This window comes from Solanum pennellii, chromosome 10 (assembly GCF_001406875.1).
Source record: "Solanum pennellii chromosome 10, SPENNV200".
Lineage (NCBI taxonomy): Eukaryota > Viridiplantae > Streptophyta > Magnoliopsida > Solanales > Solanaceae > Solanum > Solanum pennellii.
In genome coordinates, this window is record NC_028646.1 from 79720674 (window position 1) to 79747726 (window position 27053).

Here is a 27053-nt window from a genome sequence, read left to right on the forward strand (position 1 = left end):
GGGGGGGGGGGGGGGGAGGGAGTGAGTAGATAATATATACTTATATAGATATTATTTTATGTTATTGAAGACATAATTTTAAATAATTAAAATGTGAAGGTCAAGAATTATAGGATATTGTTAGTACATAATCAAATATTCTCGCGCTTTGTTGCTTCTATATGTTCTACTATATCTGTTGATTCATCTGACGTGTATCTTGATATTTTGTTGAAATTTTTTTTTAGAAATCTTACTTAAAAATCTCTTCTTTTAAGTAGAGAATTTATCAGAAATTATCCATCTTTACCCTCAGAAAGATAAATAGTAAAATCTTGTGCACATCTTATCCAGTTAGAGGATTTAGAATTTTCGTTTTGAGATTCAAAAATTAAAAATATAAAAGCGTAAATAATTCTTTAGAAATGAGACCCTTAAATTTGTTTATGTATAAAATCACACATATAACATGTTTTTAAAATTTTTGAAAAACAGGATTAAAAAAAAAATGTAATCATAGGGATTCAAACTAGTGATGAAGCTAAGTTTCAAAGGAACTTGCCAATGCGCCATCATCTTCTCTTTATTATTGAGAGAGTTCAAAATATATATATCTACATAAATATAGAAAATTTACTTTACCTATACAGTATAATTTTTTACTTAAAAAATTTAAATAAACCCCTAATATCCACGTGGATCCGCCTCTGATCCTACCCTTCCATACAACTAGCCTATTTAATTTATTGTTGTAGTAGCAGTATTAATTAAAACAGATTAAAATTAAAGACGTGTAAAATCATGTACTTGTGTACGATTATTGTACCAAAAATCTTTAAAAGTAAAAATAACCCACCTACTTTTTCCTTTTGGCAACACTAATGATGCTTACCATTTGAAGTTAATTAAATTAATTAGTAGCTAGATTAGGTATGTAAACATTAATGGCTAAACACATAATCCTATCACCTGTATTGATAACGACCTTACTTCTCTTTGTCGCCCTTTTTAGAGAGCGTTTTATTTAATTAGCGTGAAATTTTCAAGCACACAAAAATAAATTGAGTCAAACGTTGATGCATACTGAACTCGATATAAAATTTTGAATAATCACTATTTAAGTAAATTCGTCGCTTTATTTTGCTCTCTAAAGCTATGTGTGATGTTCGTTTTTCTAACATTTCATGAAGCGTGTTTAATATAATCATTTTTTTGCACTACCATATGCTATAATAAATTTAAATTTTATGTGTGCATTCAACTTGCTTTTGGTGTTTTGTGGGACAATAATTAGTGCTAATTAACTGAGGTCCAACCTGTAGAATTATTTTTTTACTAATATTTCAATGTATAGGTTAAAATTAAATAGACATTATCTTAGACTGTTTAATTTGGACCTAATTAAATTGAGAAAACTTAACAAGGAAGATTACAGTTTTTTCTCATTTGGACTTTGAGTTGTTTCCCACTAATTAAATTAAAAAAAAATGGCAGTAATAAATTACAAGTGGGTACGATGATGAATATATAGACTATAGTACTTATATTATATGCTTTTTAATTAATTGAATGGAAAAAAAACTAGGAATCATCATAGGGATCAGTTCAAATTGAACTGTTTAACTAGGTAATTAACACTAACTTTAATTTGGTCTTTAATCTTTTCAGATTGCACCGACCCATATATATATGTTGGAGCTAAATGTGTTATCGCCGTAAAAAAAGATATTTAGTGATGATAGATTTTTTTAGGGCAGTTGAGTCAATGTCATTATTTATTTTTTCGTAGTCGCTGAAAAGATAATTTATATAAAGCTAGTTATAAATACTTATATTTATTATTGTTAAATATTCTCCCTGTTCACGTTAGTTGTCATGATTTCCTTTTTTAGAGTCATACAATAAGAACTTTGACTAAAAATTACAATGTATAGTACTTTTTGTATAGTTTTTGAATATCATTTTTTTTGTTTAAAATGTCAAATTAATATAACCTAATTTAATTTTAAAAATTAGTTAAATGGACTTTCATAAAGTGCGACTTAAAAATGAATGAAGGAAGTATAACTATATATGAAAAAATGACAGAAATTCCACCTTAAAATTCTCTTATTACCATTATCCCCTATTAGTTTTATAAATTCCCAAAATTCCTCATTTTCACGAATTAGATTAATGTATCAATGTATCAAATTAATGTATCTCGCGCATCACATTAATGTATCTCGCGCATCAAATTAGTGTATCATGTATAAGATGTATATCAGATTAGTGTATCATGTATAAAATGTAATGTATCTTACTTAACGATTATTGTATCTCGCAAATCAGATTAATATATCAATATTTGTATTATTGTATTAGTTTGAGAGATTTCTGTAATTATAATTAACACCGCTTATTAATATATCTTGAGTATCATTGTGTACAATAAATAGTTCAACTTAATTATCATTTTGCTAGTGATCCAATCATTACTTTTTGACATTATTGTATGAACAAATATTTGACTAGATAATCTATTGAAAATTAAAGCAAGAAATAATCCACTATAATTTATTCCTATGATCAGCACCTCTCCTTTTCAATTATTTTTTTCTTATAATTCTGAAAAGCAAGTTTACTTATATTCATCATTGTTAGGTTTTTAAATTACAAACAAACCTCCACCCTTCAAATTAGCATGTTATAAATTTAATTAATCCAAAATAAAGTTTTAAAATGTTAGGTATATATAACTTTTTAATTAGAATTTAATAAATGATTTATTTGGATGCAAAAATAATAATTGAGTCATGTGAAATGCAAAAGTAAAGTAAGAGATGTGGGATTTGTCTTGGCTTGAGCACATGAATACATTATACATTTAAACATGCTTTAAGTTAGGTATATAATTAAAAAATAAAAATAAAAAGTCAAGTGGTTCATTTAATTAGTTTTATTTTCAAGGGTTCAACTACATACAAATGTAGTCTCTAGAGTGCTTTTCATATTCTTTAAAGGGCATATCACATATGTAACAACAAAATACTTTTTTAAGTCATATTTCTAACTGTGTTGATGATATTGATAGTGAAAAGACACTAGTGTATTAATTGTTGTGAGTTTGTTTTTTTTTTTAAAAAAGAAAAATATAAAGTTTTGATATTTGGCTAGTTTTTTTCTTGTACGAAAAGGTTTAAGATTGTTCCTTATAATTTAGTAGCATTTTTACAATGTATTTGTGGGGGCTTTGAGAGTTTTGTGTATAAATGTGAACTTCTTTTAATTCGAGTGAATTGTGTGAGGTTACTCGACTTCTTTTGTGGACATAGATCGATTGACCGAACCACATTAATTTTTTGTTACTTTTGATATATTTCTCATTTGTCATCTTACTCCTGATCTAGCGAAGATTACTTTGCTAGCTTCAGCGTGACACTAAATTATTTAGATCATAACAAATACTTACAGATGGTCAAACGTAAGATCTTTAATTAAACTGTGAAGTAATTTCCATGTTTAAGCGTCTCTAAGGGTATGTTTAGTGTTGAAAAAATAATTTCTTAATTTTGTATGTTCGATTGACTAAGATAATTTTGAAAAAATAAATTTCCACTAACACATCTCATCTTCACCATCAGCCCCAATATCACTACCACCCCACATCCTATTTTTACTTTTCATATTATTTATCCAGATTATATAACATATATATTTTTTATTTACATTACAAAAAGTTCCTACTTAATTATTTTCTTTCAAAATATTTTTTATCGTACCGAACATTTCATTTACCAAGAAAGTTGAAAAACTAATTAGTATAGTTATTGTAGTCCAAGTTGCACTGCAACTTTACGTTTTAGTGTGTTAAAAAAGAGAAACAAAACTAAGTGAGAATTAGAAGTGGAGGCTTCAATCCCACTGCATAACCACTTTCTAATTAAAGCTAATTAACCTTTAATCTCTTTTTATCATCAGAAGAATATTAATTTAGGACAAGTTCATGAATCATAGGAAAAGTTAGATACTAAACAATATGTATATCACAAGATATATTATACACCCACCGTCCCATATCAACCATTTATTTTCCCTCTTAAAAAATCATAAATAAAAGTAATTTTACTAATTTACTTCTTAAGAAATGTTCTAAAATTTTACAAATTTATTTACACGTTAAAAAGGCAAAATAAAAAGTATAGTTATAATGTTTAACTAATTCTATCTTAAGTAAATGAACAAGTAAATTTAGGAGAACTATTTATAATAATATGAATAACTAATATGTGACGGAGACAAGTAAACTCTATTTTCACCTTATCATGGAATCCAAAGTAAATGGAATATAATACTCCCTTCATCTCTATTTATTTGTCCATATTTTTTTATATTTGTCTCTATTTACTTGTCCAATTTAACAAATTAAGAAAAAATAATAATTTTTTTCCTAATATGCCCTTATTTAATTCTAGAAAATTTCTAGTACTGCTATGTTGTAATGCATGCTTTTTGGAACAAGAAAATACATTTATTACACTTGGGGAGTTGCATAATCTTTTAAGTAACGGGTGAAATTGTAATTAACCTATGATAATAATTGGTGTCTTAATATGTGTCACTTATAAAGTGGACAACTAAATAGGTTTATTTTTTCTTCCCCCAAAATGTTATCAACCAATAATATAATTTATGGGTACAAAAACATTAAAACTATGTGAGGAACAATAAGCTTACTATTCTTAATAATTCAATTTAACAAGTAGTGATAAAATAATTATCATGTATATATACTAACACCAATACTCATGTAGTCCTCTTTTAATTTGTATAATAAAAGACGGTCTTACGAGTGAAATTTACGGATTTTCATAATAATTATATTTATATGATGATAATTTAATACATGATAGTAATAATTTATAATCGAATATTTAATAAATATTTTACAATATATAAGGTTTAAACAGAAGATATTGAGTTTTCGTAAACTTATACCGCTGCGACTTATATATTATATATTTCTGTAGATTGATGTATTGCATGTACGTAGAAGCTCCTGTACGTGTTGAAGAGTCACTTCAAATTACATTAAATGGTTGTCACATGATTATACTACTTTTAACTTTTAAAAGAAATAAATTGAATTATATTTTAATTATTACATTAAAATTACATCCATGCAAAAAGAATATTGCTGGCCAAAAACAAAAAAATGAATTGACAGTCAACTAAGTGCTTCTCAACATCAGCTTCTTCATGTTTTACATATTATTTATTTTTGCCTAACCTGGGATCCCACAACTAGACTTTTCTTTTAAAAAAATAATAAAAATAGTGAAAATTAAATGATTTATATTATGCAGAGAGTATAAGGAAGATAGGTTGTGTTTGGTACGACAGAAGATGATTCTGAATGACATTTACATATGCACTAATTTTTCATATTTTCTAGAGAACTTTTTTTTTAAAAAAGGCAATGTCTGAGAACCACAAACACTAACATGAAATTACTTGTTTTGTCCTTCAAATGGACTGGTCTTTGCTCTGTAGCGTTTTAGCTTATGCCAAGTGGGGCATAAGTTATTTAGAAATCAGCGTCATGTCTAGAAATAACTTTGTGAAATATCATGATACAAAATATATATAACTTATACCTCACGAAAAGTTACTTCATTTGTTTAAAAAAGAATGACTATTTTTTTTTTAGTTTGTTTCAAAAAGAACGATTCCTTTTCTTTTTTGGCAACACTTTAACTTTCCACGTAAGACCACAAGATTAAAAGGCATTTTGATACATTTGACCTAACTTTGATTTAGAACCAGATTAAAAAAATCTTCTTTCTTTTCTTAAACTCCGTTCCAAGTCAAACATTTTTTTTGAAACGGAGGAAGCATTTATTATAAAGTGTATAAATTAAGACCAACACAAAATAAGAGCAAAAGTGCAGATGACCCAAACTACAAGGGCCCTGATTCATCCTATTGTATGCTGGAGGCTGCAATAAACTCTTGGCCCAGTAACAAAATATAGAATTGGGCTTACACAGTAGCTGTTTTGTTCATTTACCTTTGCACAAACTGATCACTGTTACAAACAACACTTCCTCACAAGTGAGTGAATTACTTTCCTGCTATACGCCAAGAAACAACTACAAAATTCTCAAGCATAATTTCGATTAATATTCGTGTTGCCACAGATCAATAACTACAATATAATAGCAAGTCCAAGTGACCATTTGCTACTGCTCATGGAAGTTTTCCAACCTTCGTAAACTAAGAGACAGTATGATCCTAATCTTGGAGCAGAAGAGGTATGACTATTACAAGTTACAAACTTTACGTATAAATCCTATGAACTAACCCTGCAGGGCTAACTGCATCAAAATCAATAGCTAGAAAGCATCAAAACCTAGACCATTAGAATTGGAGCTAAGGATTAACAAGCATCCAGTTTTCCTAACATCCTATAATACATATAAGAAATAATGATATACATGTTAGTTACGTATTCTATTTACCAGCCATATATTGGGTTTTCTACCTGAGGAGGCAAGAGATGGAGATCATTGCAATGCTGTTTGTCATAATCCCGAGTTCTGGGTATTGCACCAGTACACGACCTCAAGAACTCATTCCCTGTGAGACAATTGTGTGTGAATGCCAGAGCCCCATCAACCATCTCTTCTAGGTTTGGCATGGAAACTGACTTACCCATGCCTTTCCGACGTCTCCTGTCCAGACTTGTTTCATCGCTCAAAACCTTTTCGAGGTCAGAATATTTCATGAACCTCTGTGTAGCAGCCTCCCATGAAAGCTTGTATTGCTCCTCGGGAGTGAGAGGTTGAGGTTCGCTAGACATAGCCTTCTCAACTTTTGCTACAAAGTCTTCAGGTGTCTTGTAAGTCAAACAGTTGGCAAATGCCTGGAAAAATTCATTGGATGGGTGATCTGCACAGACTACAAATTTCCCCATTGCAAGAGCCTCAGCTGTGGCAGTACAGAGAACATCACTGATACTAGGATTTATGAAGACTTTATAACTGCAAGCAAAGTATGTAACGTTAAAAAGGTGAACGGTAAAAAAAAGATCAAACAGGAAAAACTGAAATGGGGAAAATCAACTACTAGCATTTAAAAAAAGGACAGCAAATTGCAGTTGGGACCAGCTATACATAAATTCCCACTTCTTCAATGAGAAACTCCAGAGAAGAAAAAAACAATTTTATTCAGGTTTTTTAAAAGACATCACCGACAAAATTTTAAGACTTTATACAAATAGAGTCATAAATGAGGTATCTACCCCTTAAAAAGAATAAGAAAATTTGCTCACAAATAAAATTGAAATCAGGTTTTGGACATGCGCTCAATTACTCTGAAGGTTAGCTCTGTTTATCATATGAATATCTTTACCATTTTAGCAATTGACACATTAAGAGTAATTCTAGAATCATTTTGTCACAAGGGAGCAGAATGTAACTATAGTCAGTTCCATTAAAATTCCTCTACGATGCTTTATAGATCATTGCACCAAAATGGAACAAGAAACACTGAAAAAATGCCTATCCTGCGTATCTGAGAAAGGTTCTATTCAAGGATTCTTACCCATGAAGAGAATCATCTGCATGGTCTCTACCTTTCATGAAGTTGACATTGAGATTTAACCTCTTTGCCGTACACTGTACTTCATGAGCATCTTCCCCATTGCCGAATACATCCAAATGAAAGCCATCAAATTCAGTTTTGTGCTTTGATAAGAGATCTATCAACTCCCGGTATCCCTTCGCCCAAACCATTTTGCCTAGGAAATATGCCCCTTTAGAGAAAACTTTCTGGCCGCTTTGTCGATCTGCAGCTGCTTTTTCTCCTATTTTCAGAAACTTTGGATTGACACCATGAACATTGCAGACCAAAGACCTGGGTAAATCTTGTGTAGCAGCAGAAAGGCGGAGAACCTAAACAGGAAAATTGACATCTCAATTAGGACCAACATGAAATAACAGGCGGGATGATTTAAAATTTCAAAAAGAACATGGTGCTTTAAAATTAAGTGTTAAAGCATTTTCCAATGCTCAATGCATGTATAACCCACAGTTTCCCTCTTTCTCCTTTTCTGATGACAATTTACCATAGACTAACCATACCTTGTCACAATATGCTCTCGTGACCCAATTGTTAATGTGTTTCACAAAAAAGGCTTGAAGCGCCCCATTCTTTTCCCTCTTGATATATTCCAAATAGTTTGTGTGGACTATGCCAACAACATGGTTGAATTTATCAGTCCAACGTTTTCCATGGTGGTACCAATTGAGATGTTCTGGCTCCTCCAAAATTGCAATATCAGCATCCCTAGATGGGATAAACTGAGAAGTGTCTCCAGCTGGTAAAATGCTCCGCCTTTCTTTGGAAAACTGGAAGGGAAAAAACATTTGTCAATAATCACATCCATCTCAACATCTTTGCCAATCATGTTACAATTTATTGAGCTTGTTATTCAAGGACTACCTTTCCAGGGTAAAATGAAATCTTGAAGTCAGCCTTGAAACCAATTCGCTCCTCGAGCCAATTGCGTATATAAAGCTCTTGAGCTTCAGGAGAACTAAAAGTAAGTTGGTTGGGATAAACCAACTCTTGATCAGACTTACATAGCCATGGAACCAGCAATGTAACATTCTGCTTTTCTGATTTGGCTAAGTAAGCCGCTCGGAATAGAGGATTTACAGCAGTTCCTGTCATCCAAGGAAGGCTAGCAGTTGTAACTATTGCCACATGTCTCTTATCACCTTCTAGGTTCTGCTTGGTAGAATCTCCCCAAAATCCACCATCATAACAATGACCAGTACTCTGAAGAACACTGGCGATTCTTAAATCTAATTCATCATTCATAATTTCACCATCAATCAGTGAGGACCCTCCTCCGGGTAAGGAATTTAGCAAAAGCTTGCTGTGTCCTTTGCTGCATAAACTTTCTACAATCTTCTCTGATATATCTGCAAACAAATTAAAAACAGAGAAGATGGCTTATAGTTTCAACAGACAGCAGATAGACATTTAAACTTAGAATAAAATTTATAACAAAATAAAAAAGAAAGAGAACTTCAGTTTATTCTTGTATATCATAAGAACCAGAATTCTAGTTGTTGTACATTGAAGATATGACACATCAAGTTCCATTATTAAATTATGACATCCATAACTAACATCCGTCGGTTACAGTTTTTTTAAATGCATACTGTGTTACCCCCAGTATATCATTCAAATCTCTGCAACACCACTTTGGACATGTCAATGACACATAATGGACAAACTATCCCATTAACAGAGCTACCACAGATTTCACACAAGATGAGAACACTCAGAGATTCATGTGCGACAGTTTACCATAAATATAAACTGCGAACATTTTAAGAAATATAGCTTGCTGCAAAGTAATCTAACCATCCTAGTTAACGTGCAATAGTAGCCTAGACATCCTGCTAAATGACCAAAAAGAATAAGTGATATCTAGAGAAAAGTGAAAGCACTGATAAAACATCAAACCAGGAGTGCGTAGGGAGCATCACCAATTTGGCTTATGCTAGTGAAGAATATCTACCTTCAACAGATTAAAGAGACTAAGCATCAAAAAGAAGAAGAAAAATAAGGACATTCATGAAGAGTCATAGACTAAATGCATTGTTGAGCATTGCTAACAGATCATAAACAACAAAGACAATCCAAAATTACAACAATAGATTTGTAAATGCCAATTGAACTATTACCTCTTCTTATTCCAAGTTGATCCAAAAATGGGCTCGATTGTCTAACTAAATATGCCAATAGTTCTGGCACATCAAGTGGTGGAACTCCCTGGATAGATGAATATCATGTGAGGATGGATAAGACAAAGAAAATGCCTCTAGTCTAATTGCCGTCAGTCTACTAGAATAGAATTTAATCCTAGTTAAAATTCACCAATAATTTTACCCGGAGAGACTAGCTCCTAGATAGTAAATATTATGTCCAAATTTTCTGCTGTTGACATGTAATAAAACTTGTATACATGATAGGAAAGATTAGGTCGTTTAGAATGTTAAATTCACAGCGGTAAATCAAGATAAAAATAAGAGATACGTCTTCTAATTCACTTGTTTAAAATAGTGAAAAAAATAAGAGTGAATTCTGCTCTCGATTATCAAGAAAAGAATATCCCCTCCCTGTGTCTTCCTCCTAAACTTTTCATCATCTCTCAGATTACAAGTGTACAACCAAATTACGCAAGAGAAATGTTTTCATTTCTCTTTCGATTCCCATCTTTTCTCAAACTTTTGAAGCAGGATATTAAGCTCAGGGCACGGACCAAATCATACGCATAAAAAATCTTGTAGAATAAAACCTCATCCAATGTTTAAGAGATAAGACACTAACCTTTGCATCTTCTGGTTCCTTGCAAATTGATTTCTGAAAAACAATTATACAAGTAGAAAAAAAATATATTAATCACATGGATAAACATCAATCAATACAAATGTGAGTAAAGACAACTTACATAACAAGTCAACACATAACGGTAAAGGACCCGAAAGACACAAAGAAAGATCTAAAATAAAGAGAGCAACTGTCCTTGGCTGATGAGTTGATCAAACACAAGCTTACCCTCCCATTGCGACCAAAACCACTCATTAAACAGTAAGCTAAATATAAAAAATCCACCATCCATTTGACTTGTTCCCACAACCCAAAAAAAAAAAAAAAAAAACTCTAGCAATTACCAGCATCAAGATGGGACAACCTAGCCCCTAGGCTCAAGGGTTCTGGTCTAGTCGCATGTCGCATGCTTGAACCCTATCGCAGACTAAAACCTGGAAATTAAGTGGAGAAGGGTAGAGGGGCAGGTTCCGGGGCATTTGTCAGTATTTAAAAAACAATGATGGAACAACAGAAAAACTGAACTCCACCATTAGCACAGTAACCCACAAAAGGAAGTTCAAAAATAAGAGAAATGAAATATCATGAAAATATCTAGCATATATGGAAAAACCATGTACTACCTAAAGAGACAGAGTAGTTGTGCTTTCCCCGAAAAGGAGATTTGTAATACCTAACCTACTAGGCAGAGGCGGATACAAGATTTAAACTTTATGGGTCCGAGTTCAAAATCTTATCACATCATTAGATTCACCGGAGTCGGAATCTATTATTTCTGCATATTTAATAGATTTTTTTAACACATTGGATCAGAGTCGAAATTATTGGGTTTGGATGAAGTGATAACTTGTACACTAAGTCTGTCCCTGGCTACTAGGTGATCCGCAGTCCAATTATTGCTTATAAAACTTTAACAAGAGAGGGCATATCAGATAAAAATGAATCGCAGAACACTGTATTTTCATTTTATAAGAGATGGTGTTGAGGAAAAATAACCATAGGGGTAACTTTCAGCGTAAAACAGTTTTCACGCTCTAGGAACTATAAAGGAAACACAAAAGCAAAGTTGAACAATGTGAATTGTAGTACCTTCTTAAACACATACCATCTTGCTTAAGATTACTTATGTTAAAAGTTGAAGAACCAAATTCAGACTCGATTCCTCTGACAAGTAACAGGTCTTTTAAGTTATAATTTGCTTTAAGTTTTTCAATTTTGGGAGAAGAGGAAACTAGCTTGTTATTGAAGAATCTATGCAATTGTGACAGAACAGCAGCACATAACCACTAGCCTAAACAGATCATTCATCAACACCAAACACCTACTATATTCCTTCAAACTAAACAAGTAACACATCCATCAAATGTTCCAAAGCAAATTTTACTCGACCAAAGAAAAGATACTCTTAACAATTGAGAACAGATGAAAAAGACCATACATATACTCGTCCAAGATTTTTTTTAAAAAAAAGGTCATTTCAACAATGATGGTAAACCATAGCTTAAATATTAACAGCAACATGACAAATAATTATACTTTTAGTCCATGAATGAAAAACATATACTATATGATTCCATAGTAAAAAAATGATAAAATGAAATAAAGCATAATAATCAGAATTTGAAATTACCAAGCTTGATTTTACTTTCCCCACAAATTCACTATTCTTAATCACTTCAAAAATTTCCGCTGGAGACGAACTCGATCCCTTTAGCTCCACTTCCAGCTCCTTTAACCGAGTCTTAAAAGCTTTAATAGGCTCCCAATCAAATTCCCCAAAATGCCTGTCTTCCTTAAGCCTGTCACACCTCCACTTCCTCCATATCTCCCTTTCCCTCTCCTTCTCCTGCTCCTCCTCCTCTTCCACTTCCGCCACAATTGCATTCTTAATCGCTGATAAATCAATCCTAAGCTTCCCCTGCGACGGCCACTTAAACTCCGACGACGAATACGCCCTACGTATCTCAGAAAGCTTCGGACGAAGCTTCTTCACAAAATCAATCTCCGCCGGTGCCGTAGTGGTAGAAGCCGTAATTGCTGGAACAGCAAAAGGCGATATTGAAGCTGAATTGATGAAATTCTCCAGCTCTCTATCCGCTATGTTCTTAAACTTATTCGCTCGGTTTTTTATAAGCTGAAGATCTGCATCCGCTGAAGATCGTACCTCTTGCCATCCCTTCGATATAAACGACAACGCTTTCTCCGCCGTCACAACGGAGCTCGAACTCGAACCTACAGACGGCCTCGTTCTCGTCTCCGGCGGCCTGAAATTGATCATTTTTCCGGTGAGATTCCTGTAGTTTCTAGGGTTTCGAGAAGAAATTAGAGTGTTTCGTTTTCTCCTTTTTCTTCAATGGTGAAGAAAGGGAAGTGAAACAAAGGGGACGGCTGAGAATTTAAAGGCTGTGATTTTGGGGAATTAAAAAAATTTATTAAAAGAAATTCCACGTGGATTTAACACGTAGGATGAAACCGTGTTGATTGGATTCCCGGGAAATGACGTGGACGTATGGAGATCACTGATGTGGATTTAATCACGTGAGTTGATAACGAATTTATTTAAATAATATTGAGTCATAATTTCTTCTTTTCTTTTTCCAAATCATCGTGTATGCATCAGATAAATTTGCTCGTATATAATAATTCGCAAGGAATATATTATGGAAACTAGACGAAAAACAACAAAATAAGAATATATGAGATGAAAATACTCACATTATGTTAGATCACTGGCTCACATTTTTTACTTTTTACTAATCATATATACGATATTTGATTACTGATTCACGTTCTTTATCGCTTGCTCATAATCTTATTTTATATTGTATAAAATTTAAGTGATACTTATATGACAATGATGATATAGTGGGTCAATCACACGTAGTTGTTTGTATTTATTTTAATTAGAATATTCAGGAAAATAGAATATGCTTCTACAACTTTGGAGCTTTGTTTGGACAAAAACAATTACTATTAATTTAAAAATCTAGACTTTTTGACACGTTTTAATTGATAGCTACGATAGATGTTATTTTGTCATTGAACAGTTGAAGAAAAAAACATTATTTACTTTTTGAATGTTATTTTTAAAAGTTGTTTTTTTTTTAAAATGAAGAAATACTGTTTTTTTTTCTTCGATTTGTCTTCTGTTTTAGTCATTTCATATCGATAATTATTGATTTGATTAATTTAAATTTAAATTGAACATGTTAACTTAATGAGAATTGTAGAGGACTTCATCTTAATACTTTATTATTCATTCAGGATTTAACACAATTTTAAAAATTTAATTAAAAATAAAATATTCTCAATTATTTTAGCATAATTATAAAGGATACGTAACGAAATAATTAAAAATGAACATTTGGTTTTTCAACATTAGTATTAGTAGTTGCTTTAGGAAGAAAGGTTGGTTGGTTTAATACTCTTTGATATTTTCTTATTTTCCACATGTGATTTTTACATTATTTAGGATAATTATTGTCAATTTCTCAGTTAATTGAAATTATAAAAAATAAAATAAAACAAAATGAGTCAACAAGTATTATAATTGACAACGATGAATATTTGGATAAACATAAATTGAAGCTCATCTTGAACAAGAAAAATATATTACAAGACAAGATCTTTCTTGGAGTGGGACTAACAAAGCACCATTGATGGTTGACAATTATCTTTTCTCTTTCAGATCGACACGTGATAAGTTTTTATCCTTTAGAAGAAAATGAAATAAGTTGGTGAATACGTTCCAGTTTTATACTATTTAACCTATTTTTTTGTTGAAGTCTTACTAAGATCGATAATCCCTAAGTCAATACTGATCAATCGATATCTTATTGATTTGATTTCCAATCTATTGTATTTTATAATTAATAATCAATTAATCGAACTATTAAACGTTAAAGACTTTTTTGGGTAAGTGGTTTGTGTTTGTTGAACAACTTTGAGGGCTACAAAAAAATTGAGCCCACAAATATTTGTTTTATATGGGCTTCACCATTTAAGTGTCCATCAACAAGTTTTTCTTTAAAGATTTAAAAAACAGACCATTTGGTTACTTGTGTCACTTATTTTAAATTGATATTGATATTAAAAAGGGAAAATTGTATATAATAGCAAACTAATTACTAAAATCAATGGAGTAGCTAGGGTTTGATTTAAGTGTGCGTCATAGCAAACGTTTGCAAAAGATTGCCAGGCACCTCTCTCCCAAATATCTCGCTCGCCACTCTCCTCCAATCTCTCGCTCGCTTCCTCACTTTTTGTACAAGCACACGTTTATAAAAATTGTTTCTAATTATATAAACAGACAAAATTGTATAAATACATATATTTTTGTTCCCCTCTTCCAGATCTCGCTCGCCACTCTCCCAAATCTCGCTCGCCACCCTCACCTTTCTCACTTATACAAACAGAAGCGAAATGTATAAATTGTGTTTCTGCTTGTATAAAGCTTGAGAAAATTGTATATACACATGCAAGTACATATATTCCTTACACTTATAATTATATAATAAAAATACTCCCCTGCCCAGTTTCTTTTGCCTTTCTCTCTTTCTCGTTTTATACAATTTTCAAATTGTATCTAATTTCTCTCTTTCTCGTTTTATACAATTCGATTCAATTGTATATTCCTTGTCAAGTCTCTTTTGTCTTTCTCTCTTTCTCATTTTATACAAATTCAAATTGTATATAATCGTTCTATACACTTATAATAATACAATTCGTTTTATATACTTCGTTTTTATACAGTTCCCTGCCTAAGTGTCTTTCTCTTTCTTGTTTTATACACTTCGTTTTATACAATTTGTTTCAACTGTATATGTATAGCGAATTATACAGTTTCTATGTTTGCTATGGAATGCAATTATGCAAACTTTGCTATAGTATACAAATATGAATTTTTTATTTGCTATATGTGAAAATTGCCCTATAAAAAATAAATATAAACTATAATAATATAATCAATGTAATTCTCGAGATATTACAAAGGATATTATGAAAATACTTTTTGAACCTAATATTTATAAAGCATGTTAGCTTCATCTTTGAAAATATCCTACCAACATTGGCATCAATATTACACTAATTTTAGCACTTGTTACAATGAATATGCCTCATGTGCATTATAGACAACAAATTTCTTAGTTTGAGCAAACATTTGTTTTTGGAGATAGTCATTTCATGATTAAAGTCCTAAAGTACTAAAATTTATAATCTTATATACCTTATTCAATTGATTAGATATTTTAAAAAAATTCTAAGTAAAAAAATATTCTCTTTGAGATATAAAACTAAATTGTTATTTTACTATTAATAGACTTAAACATGTCAATACATACCATGTTAGTGATGAATGAACCTGTACAAAGTTGGGGAATGGTGACATTACGATTCAAGTCGATGACACATATTGTCTATTATGATTTTATAAAACTCACATTGTGGGAGTCCGAATTTGATAACATACTTTTCATACTTCAAATTTACATTTTTTCTCTGATTTTGACCCAATATTTTTTCAAATGGATCTTTACATATGTAAATGCCAAACAAATTTACTATTTATTTTTTCTAATCATAGTTCTTTTTTTAAAAAAAAATTGCTCCACTAGATCATGGAAGAGCATTTTAATAGTTTCTTTGAGGGTTAATTAGTAAAAATAATTTTAATTTATGAGATAATAACTATTAATCAAGAGAAAGTAAATTTTATTTTTTTAATTCTCGTAGAAATTTCTCCTTTTTATTAAAGAAAAGTCCAAAGTACGTATTGATGCTTCAATATCGACTTAAATTGACACTTAAAACTTTAGATAAAGTACACAATCATTCTCAATCCAAGACAATTTTATATTTCAATTAAATACTAATCATAACATAAAGTATTTTTATTCAAGGAAAAAATAAATAGAAAAGTGCTACAAATGCCCCAACTCTTTGACCCTTTAAACCTAAGTAATCTCTCATGCTATAAAAACAAAAAGTATTAGCATTACATAACCGCCAAAAGATACAATGCAGTGAATAAAGTTGTTCATTCTTTAATTAAAGATTTCATATTCAAATTTTGTGTATGAAAAAAATTCATGATAGGGAACGCTTCTCAAAACCCACCAATGAAGTCCTATGCAACGCGAACTCAAAATAATCAAACTCTAACACAAATATATATATATATATATATATATATATACCTCTCTTCTTTACAACTACCCTAGTCTGTGGCAAAATGGTTATAATGCATTACTATATACATCTAATGATATAAATTGGTGCCATTTGAAAGAAAATTCATTGAACTACAATTTTCATATATCATGGCTCACCTAATTTATTATGTACTAAAAGATACGGTAGTATATATTGTTTGCTTTCGAGAGAGGCACACATTGATTGCTCATAGGTTTTTTACCCAATTTTTTGTGGGTGTTTGTAATGATTTAATAAATGTGTGTTAGTTCGAATGAGTAATTATTGGTATTTTATAAGTTGAAATGAGGTATAGATTGTGAAATATAATTTTTCTATACCCAAAACTAACATAAAGCCAAAATTATGAACGTTCGAAGTTTCTCATATTTACAACTACACTAGTCTCTGGTAAAATGGTCATAGTGCATTACTCTACATATAAAGTGATAATAAATTGGTGACATTTGAAAGAAAACTCATTAACCTACAATTTTCATATGTCATGGCTCACCTAATTCATTACGTACTAAAAGATATGATAATATACATTGTTTGCCTTCACAAGAGGCACACATTGAATTTTAAGTATTTTTTTTTTAAAAAAAAAACAAACTTTGAATGGTTTAGGAAATACCTTAAGTGCTTGAATTGACTTTTAAAAGTCAAAAGTTGAGTGTTTTCAACTTATGACTTTTATATCTTTTAACTTATAAGCTACTTAAAACAATTCAATAAAAACACCCCCTTATATTTAAAAGCTCAAAATCTATGTGAAAAAAAAAAACATTTCAAAATTATATTGAAATTATTTTATTTTTAAAGGTTATTACGGTGTCAATTCTTTGCTAGTATTTTCTTTTTCCTCTTGAGTTTTTCATTAGGTCATTACCCATTTTATTTGTTTTTAATATCGATTTTGAATAACATGTAATGGTATTTTTTATAGGTTACAATAGTGTTTTAAAATAAGATTTAATGAGCAATTGACGTGATAGCAAATAAGGGGAAGAAAGAACGTAACGAGTAAAGTAGATGCGAAATACTATTCTTATAATTTTTTCATTCGAGATGCAAGTTTAAATATGCACAGTCCATTTATAATTTGGACATCTTTGTATCTTTTAGGTAGGTGTTCGAAAATAGATTTTAAAAATAAATAATGTTATTTGTTTTTTGTTTTTTTTTTGACGACGCAAATCCAATTCAAAAAAATAATTCTTTTTCTTTGATTATTTTTATGACGTTTTACGTTATTTTAATGATTTAATTTTTTGATATCATTTGTTGATATGTAAAAGAAAAAATTACAAAATCAAATAAAATATTATTTATTTCAATTTAATTTTTAAAATACAATATACCGCTCGAAGCGCGATTCAGAATGAAGATAAAGTATTGGTTTGGGGTGGGGTGGGGGTATATTTTGTCTGCCTTTTTTTGGATTATGATACCAAAAACCAGCTTTGCACCATCAGGTCCAGTCAATATATAGTGATATATATAAAATATTAACAAAAAAAGTTTTCTTTTTATTTTTTAAAATTATTACGAAGTAATTTAATCCATAATAATAAATAGAATGGAAACGTTATTAAAATGTTATCATGAAGTATATATATGTGATAGGATAATTAGAGATGGCGTTCGAATATCCGATATAAATAAAAATCTGATTAAAAGATGTTTATAAGTTTTATTTAATATGAATTTAAAGTAATCGAAATTCTATATAGATATTAAACTTGTGATTGAAATATTTATCGGCCATATAGCAATAGTGCTTGTGAGGTGAATGATTGATCGAATATGTCCAATATAACGTGCATTAATTATATTCATCAGTATAATATCACATGTATATAGTATAAACATTTATTTTTTTAACTAGATGATTTTTTTAAATTTAATATTTTTGTTTCATTGACAGGAAATAAAAGGTTTCAAACGTAAAAGACAAGATCCAATTATTTGTCTTGTTGAACTTAAAATTTTATCTTATCTTTAAATTACAAATAAAATAAAAATGATAAGATATTATATTTGCTCTCTTATAAAAGTTTTTAAAAAAAGGTAGAATTTAAAGGCATTATATCATTGTGTAGAAAACAAAAATCCAAAGAATTACATTCTTGTGAAACTTAACAAAATATTTTATAATCACAAATAAGCATGTATTTTTTAATTATTTATTTAAAAAAAAAAAAGGATACTTGAACTAATTTTCCTTTACAAAATTTTGGTCCGTACTTCTTATACCTATAAACTAAATATACCAACATAAGAAAAATAAAACTTTATACATAATTATAATCATCCATTCAACTTTTGATTTGTTTGTTTTTTTCGGTGTTCAGTTCTTTTTTAACTCAATTAATTTAAATTTACACTTAAAAAATCTTACTTTAAAAATAAAACATCGTAAGTATGGTGAACATAGAGTGAGTAATCATGATATTCACTATTTAATTTACATCTAAAAAGTCTTACTTTAAATATGATGAACATAGAGTGAATAATTACTGAGAAATATAAGTTTTACAAAACGTATATAATTTAAAACTAATGATATTCACAATCAGTAGATGTAATTTTAGTATAGATTCATATTGTGTAGAACATATTAGAGAAGAGAAAACTTTCCCTTCGAAAAGTTATTTATTTTTAGTATTCGAAAACAAAATCTCTACTTATAAATTAAAGAAATCTTACACATCCCTCGGTTATTGATATAGACATACAATCGAATAAAAAAAATATTATTTTTAAAAAAATTAAGGGGTTAAGTGATATTTTCTGATATTAGAGGGGGTAAATATGCAATTTATATTTTCTTTAAAAGACAATTTGTGAAACAACCCCACATGCTGGGAAGTGGTCTCTCAATCATTGACCACTCACAAGGCATGGTAGTAATGGGCAAAATAGTAATTTTATTTTGAATACTTACTATCGAAATAATTATTTAGTAAATATGTTTTCTTTGATTTATCGATCTTTTAGATTACGATCTATAATTTATTTTCGAACATATTGAAAGTGATCATTATCTAAATGAGTCATATTTCACTAATTTCATAACATTTCTTCAACTTTTAGATATGTATACTCCAATTATTTTGATCCTTTTATTTAATACCATAAGTTATTTTTAACTTTCATATCATTTTCAATAACTTTAATTTTTACAGTGAAGTATGAGCAATCCCAAAATCTTTTTCCTTAAAAAAGGCAAATAAAAGAATTAAATAATGTGCTTACATATAAATAAGTTTTTTTTTTTTGAAAAAGACAATAATGTCCTTGTCAATTGTCACTATTATATATCCTAAGGCCAATATTATTTCATAATGCCCTATTTTGCCTCCACTATTTGCATTTTTATATTTGCAAAATTAAGCCCTTTTAATGGAAGATCCACTTTTTATGGTCAGCACTTGCTAAATCTTCACAGCCAGATTTTTTTTCTCTTTAATATTCTTTCATCAATCAAACCACTTGTATTAATTATATATTGGATTATACTCAAGATGTAGAGTTAAAAGTTAAAGCTTATGAGTGCTCAACTTGTCATATGAATCAATATTTATATTCATTTGATGATTTTTTTTAAATATATATTAATTTTTTATATTAATAGTAAATTATTAATTCAAATTAAATATTATAAACATATATAATTTGATTTAATTTTACATCATAACAAACTATTGCTATTTCGTCTCTCTCTTGGTGAATCTCGCTCACCACTCTCGTTCTCTTCCTCGCCTCTCTCACTTTTTGTACAAACACAAATGTATAAAATGTGTTTGTGTTTGTATAAAGCGAGAGAAAACTGTATATATATACAAATTTTTGTTTCCCTCTCTCCCCTCTCCCAAATCTCTCTCGTCAGTCTTTCCCTCGCCTCTTTTGCTTGTACAAACAGAAATGTATAAATTGTGTTTATGTTTGTATAAGAGAGAGAGCAAATACATATATTTTCGTTCTATACAATTATAATCACACAATACAAATATTCCCCAGTCCAGATCCCTTTTGCCTTTTCTCTTTCTCGCTTTATACAAACACATATTATATAATTGATTTTTTGTATATTTATATCGAAACAAAAACAAATTATATAACTGCTTTCTTTTGTATATGCATAGCGAAATATACATATTTATGTTTGCTATGGAGCGAAATTATGCAAACTATAGCTAAAGCATACAAATATGATTTTTCTGTATGTTATATGTGAAGGTTGCTCTAAATAAAATGATAAAAGTTATCGTCAAATCCGTTACTAATACTCTCCTTTCTCTATGGATTATATCGAAGTTGTTTGGTGTGACATATAATGTTAATAATATTAGGGATAAAATGAATGACTATTTTATCGTACATCTGGTTAGAGTAACTTATACCTTAGTGATGGCTATAAGTTATAACTTCTGTAAAATAATTAATTTCGAAATAATTTATTTCCAACCAAATGACTCCTAAATACATTCTTAACCCAACTTGTTTAAAACCGATGCATTGTTATTAGTATTTCTTTAATCTATTCTTTTGAAAATGTCTCTTTTCTCTTTTTTGTTAGTAATTTTATAATTCAAACTTTTCACGTGATATGTTTTAAAAGAAATCCTTATTTAGCAATCCTTTAGTTTAAACTTTTTATTTTAAACGGTAGGATCTGCGTATCATTAATAACAAAGTTTAGTCTGTTAAATTCAACGTCAGATCAAAGTAAGATAAATAAATTAAAATAAGAAGATTATTATTTTATTATGCAACAAAGTGTGTGCAGAATTCCATACTAATTAAGAGTTTTCTCACTCCAATTATAACACTCTGTCTATCTCTATTTCTCCATTATTCTTGAGTTTGTAGTGATCTGAATCAATCAACCCATGTTTCCCACCTCTCCTTGTCTAAATTCTAACATGGGTTTGTACAAAAAACAGTCATTAGTTGGCACAAAGAAATCAACTTTCTTGATTATGTGATTCTTGTCAATACATGTTGTCAAGTGGTTCTTGATGAAATCATCATCAATGGAGGCTGTTAAGCTAATGGGGTTTGCTCTAACACTCTTTATTTCACTTTTTTCAGTTGTTTACAGTGTTACAGACCTTAATGACTTAGCCATTATCAATGAGTTCAAGAAAGGGTTAGAAAATTCTGAGCTTTTAGAATGGCCAGTTAATGGTGATGACCCTTGTGGTTCTCCAGCTTGGCCTCATATAATTTGTACTGGAAACAGAATTCAACAGATTCAAGTTATGGGGTTGGGGTTAAAAGGCTCTTTGCCTCAGAATTTTAATAAGTTGTCTAAATTGACTAATTTGGGGTTGCAAAGGAACAAATTTAGTGGAAAGTTACCATCTTTTAGTGGTTTGTCTGAGTTGCGCTATGCTTTCTTGGATTTCAACATGTTTGATAGTATTCCATTAGATTTCTTCAATGGGCTTGTGAGTTTAGAGGTGTTGGCATTGGATGATAATCCTTTGAATGCTACTTCTGGTTGGAGTTTGCCTAATGAGTTGCAAAGCTCAGCTCAATTGACTAACTTGACTTTGATGAACTGTAATTTGGTTGGTTCTTTGCCTGAGTTTCTTGGAAAGATGTCTTCTTTAGATGTATTGTTGTTGTCCAAGAATCGACTTTCGGGGACTATACCAGGTACTTTTGAGGATTCTGAGCTCAAAATGCTTTGGTTGAATGATCAGATTGGTGATGGCATGAGTGGTTCAATTGATGTGGTTTCAACAATGAGATCACTTACTAGTCTTTGGCTTCATGGGAACCATTTTTCAGGTAAAATTCCAAAGGAGATTGGTAATTTGACATATCTGCAGGATCTTAATGTTAATAGCAATGATCTTGTTGGTTTAATTCCTGAGTCATTAGCAAATATGTCATTAGGCCATCTTGATTTGAATAATAATCATTTTATGGGGCCAATACCAAATTTCAAGGCTATAAATGTTAGTTATCAATCCAACTCTTTTTGTCAAGCCAAAATTTGTGAACCTGAGGTTATGGCACTTCTAGAATTCCTTGATGAGTTGAATTATCCATCTAAACTTGTTGAATCATGGTCAGGAGATAATCCTTGTGACGGGCCGTGGTGGGGATTAAGTTGTGATATTAACCAAAAAGTTATTGTGATAAACTTGCCTAAGTCCAATCTTTCTGGTACCTTGAGTCCTTCAATTGCAAAACTAGATTCTCTTACTCATATTTATCTTGGATCTAACAATATTTCTGGTTCTATTCCATCTAGTTGGACTAGTTTGAAACATTTAGTTCTGCTTGATTTGAGTAATAACCATATTTCCCTTCCTCTGCCTGAATTTACTCCCCCCTTGAAACTCATCTTGAGTGGAAATTCGTTACTGAACTCTAGTCCTCTTAGAGCAAGCCCGTCACAAAAGAATAGTACATCCGCTGCTACTTCACCGTCTTCATCGACCATTCAGTCGAGCTCTTCTAAGTCTAAGTTAGTCATTTTTGTGGTTCCTATTGCAAGTTTCACACTTTTAGTTTCTCTTGCTATGCTACTATATGTTTATGTTCGGAAGAGGAGTATGGATAGGCACAAAGGTCCAACTTCTCTCGTGGTTCATCCTAGAGATCCTTCTGATTTGGATCGGATGGTCAAGATTGCAATTTCCGATGAAACTAAAGGAAGTCTCTCGATACTGACTGAAAGGGGTTCTTCTAGTATACACAGTGGTAAATACCCTGTGACAGAAGCTGGCAATTTGGTCATATCAGTTCAAGTACTTAGGGATGTAACCAAGAACTTTGCTCCAGAAAATGAACTCGGGCGTGGTGGTTTTGGAGTGGTTTATAAAGGAGAATTAGACGATGGAACAAAAATAGCTGTCAAAAGAATGGAGTCTGGAGTAATTAGCAGCAAAGCGTTGGATGAATTTCAATCTGAAATTTCTGTTCTTTCCAAAGTCAGACATAGGAATTTAGTGTCTCTATTGGGATATTCTGTTGAAGGCAATGAACGGATCCTTGTTTACGAACACATGCCACAAGGTGCTCTTAGCACGCATCTTTTCAATTGGAAAAACTTGAACTTAGAGCCTCTTTCGTGGAAGAGGAGACTGAATATTGCATTAGATGTTGCTAGAGGAATGGAATATCTACATACATTGGCTCATCAGTGCTTCATACACAGAGATCTCAAGCCCTCAAATATCTTGCTAACTGATGATTTCCGAGCAAAAGTATCAGACTTCGGACTTGTGAAACCCGCTCCCAATGGAGAGAAGGGCTCTGTGGTCACCAAGCTAGCTGGAACTTTCGGATATTTAGCACCTGAATATGCAGGTAAACATTTCATTTCCTGTTCTTTTATTCCTAACATGACATTTTATTTTGTAAAACAGCAAACAGATGTTCGATTTGCCATTTGATGTTCTCTTTGGTATAAATACAATTACATAAAACTCAAATAGTTTAGTTACTGTTGTTTGTTTTGGGGTAGATAAGTTTAGGACTATTTTGTCATAGTATAATTAAATCTTATGTCACCTAATAAATCTGTTCACTGATAAGATGATATTGAATATCGAACTTTAGTGACTAATTCTTGTAGACACCTAGGATTTTCTTTAGATGATTCTGTCTTTTCCGTCTGCTGGTTTCCCAACTCATTTTGCTTGCTGTTTTAATACAGTTACTGGTAAAATCACCACAAAAGCCGACGTCTTTAGTTTCGGTGTTGTCCTAATGGAATTGTTAACTGGATGGATGGCACTTGATGACGACAGACCAAATGAGAGCCAATACTTAGTTGCATGGTTCTGGAACATCAAATCCTCTAAAGAGAAACTTATTGCAGCAATCGATCCAGCTCTGGATGTGAAACAAGAGAGTACATTTGAGAGCATCTACACTGTTGCAGAACTTGCTGGTCACTGCACAGCAAGAGAGCCTGGCCAACGCCCCGACATGTCCCATGCTGTGAACGTGCTCTCCCCGCTCGTTGAGAAATGGAAGCCTCTCGAGGAAGATTCAGACGATGATTGTGGTATCGACTACAGCCTTCCACTCAATCAAATGGTCAAGGGCTGGCAAGAATCAGAAGGAAAAGACTTGAGTTGCGTCGACCTTGAAGACACTAAGGGTAGCATCCCTTCAAGACCTACTGGATTCGCCGAGTCCTTTACATCAGTTGATGGTAGATAAAAAAGAAAAAAGGTACTACAATATTCCTATTCAGTAGTAAATGTGGATAGCATTTTTGTTTGTTTTGTGTGATATTTTGATCCTGTTTTTATATCTATGTTTTCTTTCATTTTTATTTGTAGAAAATTTCACTCCAATGTATAGTAGTCTTTCAAAGTTATGTGGGATGTAGATATGGTATAGTGATGATTGATGAATGAAAACTGTTTCCATATGTAATTATTTCCCAACATCTTTATTTCCATCCAAGTGTTTTAACACAAGTTTGCGCCTGATGTCATTAGGCCGAGGGCATGTCTATCTGGGCGTTACTCAAAAAGAATAATGTTCGTTATATATACACATTTACTCTATATGATTATCTAAAGGATATCGATAGATAAACCAAACCTTCTTAAAATGTGAGATTTGTAATCTTGAAAATACGACATATTGTCCAATCGTCAACGAAGAGTATTCCTACATTTTACATGTATCTTTTCAATTATCAGTATAACAATTTGTTCACGTATCCAATAATGTATTTTGAACCAGTTATTATAATAACAATCCATATGGGATGCACATGTATTATTACAGTTAATTTTATTATTAAGAAAATGTCTCATTTGGTTAGTGGATCAATTTTGTTCTATTTAAACAAGTTTAAGGTATTAAATATGTTCAAAAGTAAAGTAAGACATAGACGTCTATTAGATACTCCATCCGTTCGGAATTGTTTGTCATGTTTTCTATTTTTAGAGTCAAACTATAAAACTTTGACACGTTTTAAAATGTATTTTTTCATCATATTAATATGCAAAAAAATTGCAATTTACAGTACTTTTCATATAGTTTTAGAATATATAATTTTTTTTGTTTAAAATATGGAATTAAGATGATCTAATTTAACTTTAAAAATTAGTTAAATTGACTTTCGAAAAACGTAATATGACAAAACGGAAAGTTTACTTACTTACCACTTCACATAAAGGTTTAATAGTAGTTTTGGTACCATAGTTGTTAATAAATTTTAATTTTAGTCTATATACTGTCTAACGAAATACATTTAGTTAATTACTTGAATATGCATTTTTGACCCTTTTATTTGTTACTAGTCTTCGGGCACGTGCGTTGCACGTGTATCTCAAATAAAAATCAATAAAAAAAATAAATGAAAAAGTATGTAATAAACTATTAGGAGAACATGATGTTTTTTTCGAGTGTTCTCTCGATATTTTCGATCTAATGCACATTAGATAAGTCTCCAAAGCTTACCCATTTATAAGCAATTAAATGTACAGACAGTCATCAACAAGTAAAATTTCCAAGAAAGACACATCAAGTTAAAAAATTAAAAAGGGAAAATGTGACGTTACTTAAAAATGTAACTACTTCCTTAATGTGTGTCGTTACAAATGTAACTACTTCCTTAAAAACTTTCAGATATACCCAGACTTACATTTACAGGATTACAACTACTATCCATCACTGTTAGAGAAGACTTGGAGTTGCTACATTTGTTGAAGAAAATTTGATATATTTTGCTAGCAAACAACTGCAATTTCAATTTATTATTAATAGTTTAAAAGTTTATAACATGGTTTCTTTTTCTGCGGGAAACTATGCGTAGAGAGTTTCAAAGAGAGTTGATCATCATTCAGCATCAAACCATATGTGTACAACAACATTCAATTTTTGATATGTGTGATTATACCTTTCAAGCTATTTATTTTACCTAATAAAAAAATTAGAAAGTTATCATTCAAATGAAGTTAGCAAATCAAACGGAAAAATCTAGACTTAATAAGATTGTACCTGAAAATTAGAAGACACTTTTGTACCCACTTAACAATGGAAGCTTGTGTTGAATGACTAATATTGAGTATTGTTTATATAGTGTAGTCTTGAAGATTTGTTGATAAAAACTCTTTGATATTCCTCAATTACTTAATTTGATTCCTTTCAACTTCTCATAATTAGCAAAATACGTTTCAACTTCTATATTAATTGAAACTTTATTAGTGTTCATCCTATTTGTTCCACACATAGTAATTGAATAGACTGCTGAACTTCTCATTTTGCTCCTCTATTATGTAATTCAAATATTACTATTTAATTAGATATTTAATTTATATTTAGGTAAAGTATTTTATGACTTTTTAATTTAGTATAGGGACAAAATAGTAATTCAACTTTACACTTTAGAGCTTCATGCTTATAATAATATATGATTAATCACATTTAATTATTCATGTATTATGTCAAACTTATATTGTTAATTGTTACTTTATAATTGAGTGTATCTCAATGCACTTATA

The 27053-nt window shown here is 30.7% G+C and overlaps 2 protein-coding genes across 2 annotated transcripts; one reads left to right on the plus strand and one right to left on the minus strand.

Moving 5' to 3' along the window:
• Positions 1 to 6111: 6111 nt before the first annotated feature.
• On the minus strand, positions 6112 to 12740 carry LOC107002635 (digalactosyldiacylglycerol synthase 1, chloroplastic-like). The gene is made up of 7 exons (XM_015200724.2): positions 11996 to 12740; positions 10366 to 10398; positions 9720 to 9807; positions 8464 to 8948; positions 8103 to 8369; positions 7564 to 7913; positions 6112 to 7001 (listed from the first exon to the last, which is right to left on the minus strand). Exons 1-7 carry the CDS (start codon positions 12641 to 12643, stop codon positions 6476 to 6478), a joined length of 2397 nt encoding a protein of 798 aa, XP_015056210.1. The 5' UTR covers positions 12644 to 12740; the 3' UTR covers positions 6112 to 6475.
• Positions 12741 to 21328: 8588 nt separating this feature from the next.
• Positions 21329 to 24997, plus strand: LOC107002659 (receptor-like kinase TMK3). Its single transcript, XM_015200773.2, has 2 exons — positions 21329 to 23892; positions 24242 to 24997. Exons 1-2 carry the CDS (start codon positions 21585 to 21587, stop codon positions 24751 to 24753), a joined length of 2820 nt encoding a protein of 939 aa, XP_015056259.1. The 5' UTR covers positions 21329 to 21584; the 3' UTR covers positions 24754 to 24997.
• The last annotated feature ends 2056 nt before the right edge of the window (positions 24998 to 27053 follow it).

Excerpts from the sequence above, each read along its gene's own strand:
- LOC107002635 (XM_015200724.2), bottom strand. The coding sequence starts at position 12,643 with ATGATCAATTTCAGGCCGCCGGAGACGAGAACGAGGCCGTCTGTAGGT. Across the intron at positions 10,399-11,995 it reads GGAAAGTAAAATCAAGCTTG|AAATCAATTTGCAAGGAACC; the intron begins GTAATTTCAAAT and ends ATTGTTTTTCAG. Across the intron at positions 9,808-10,365 it reads AGGAACCAGAAGATGCAAAG|GGAGTTCCACCACTTGATGT; the intron begins GTTAGTGTCTTA and ends TCATCTATCCAG.
- LOC107002659 (XM_015200773.2), top strand. The coding sequence starts at position 21,585 with ATGAAATCATCATCAATGGAGGCTGTTAAGCTAATGGGGTTTGCTCTA. Across the intron at positions 23,893-24,241 it reads TTTAGCACCTGAATATGCAG|TTACTGGTAAAATCACCACA; the intron begins GTAAACATTTCA and ends GTTTTAATACAG.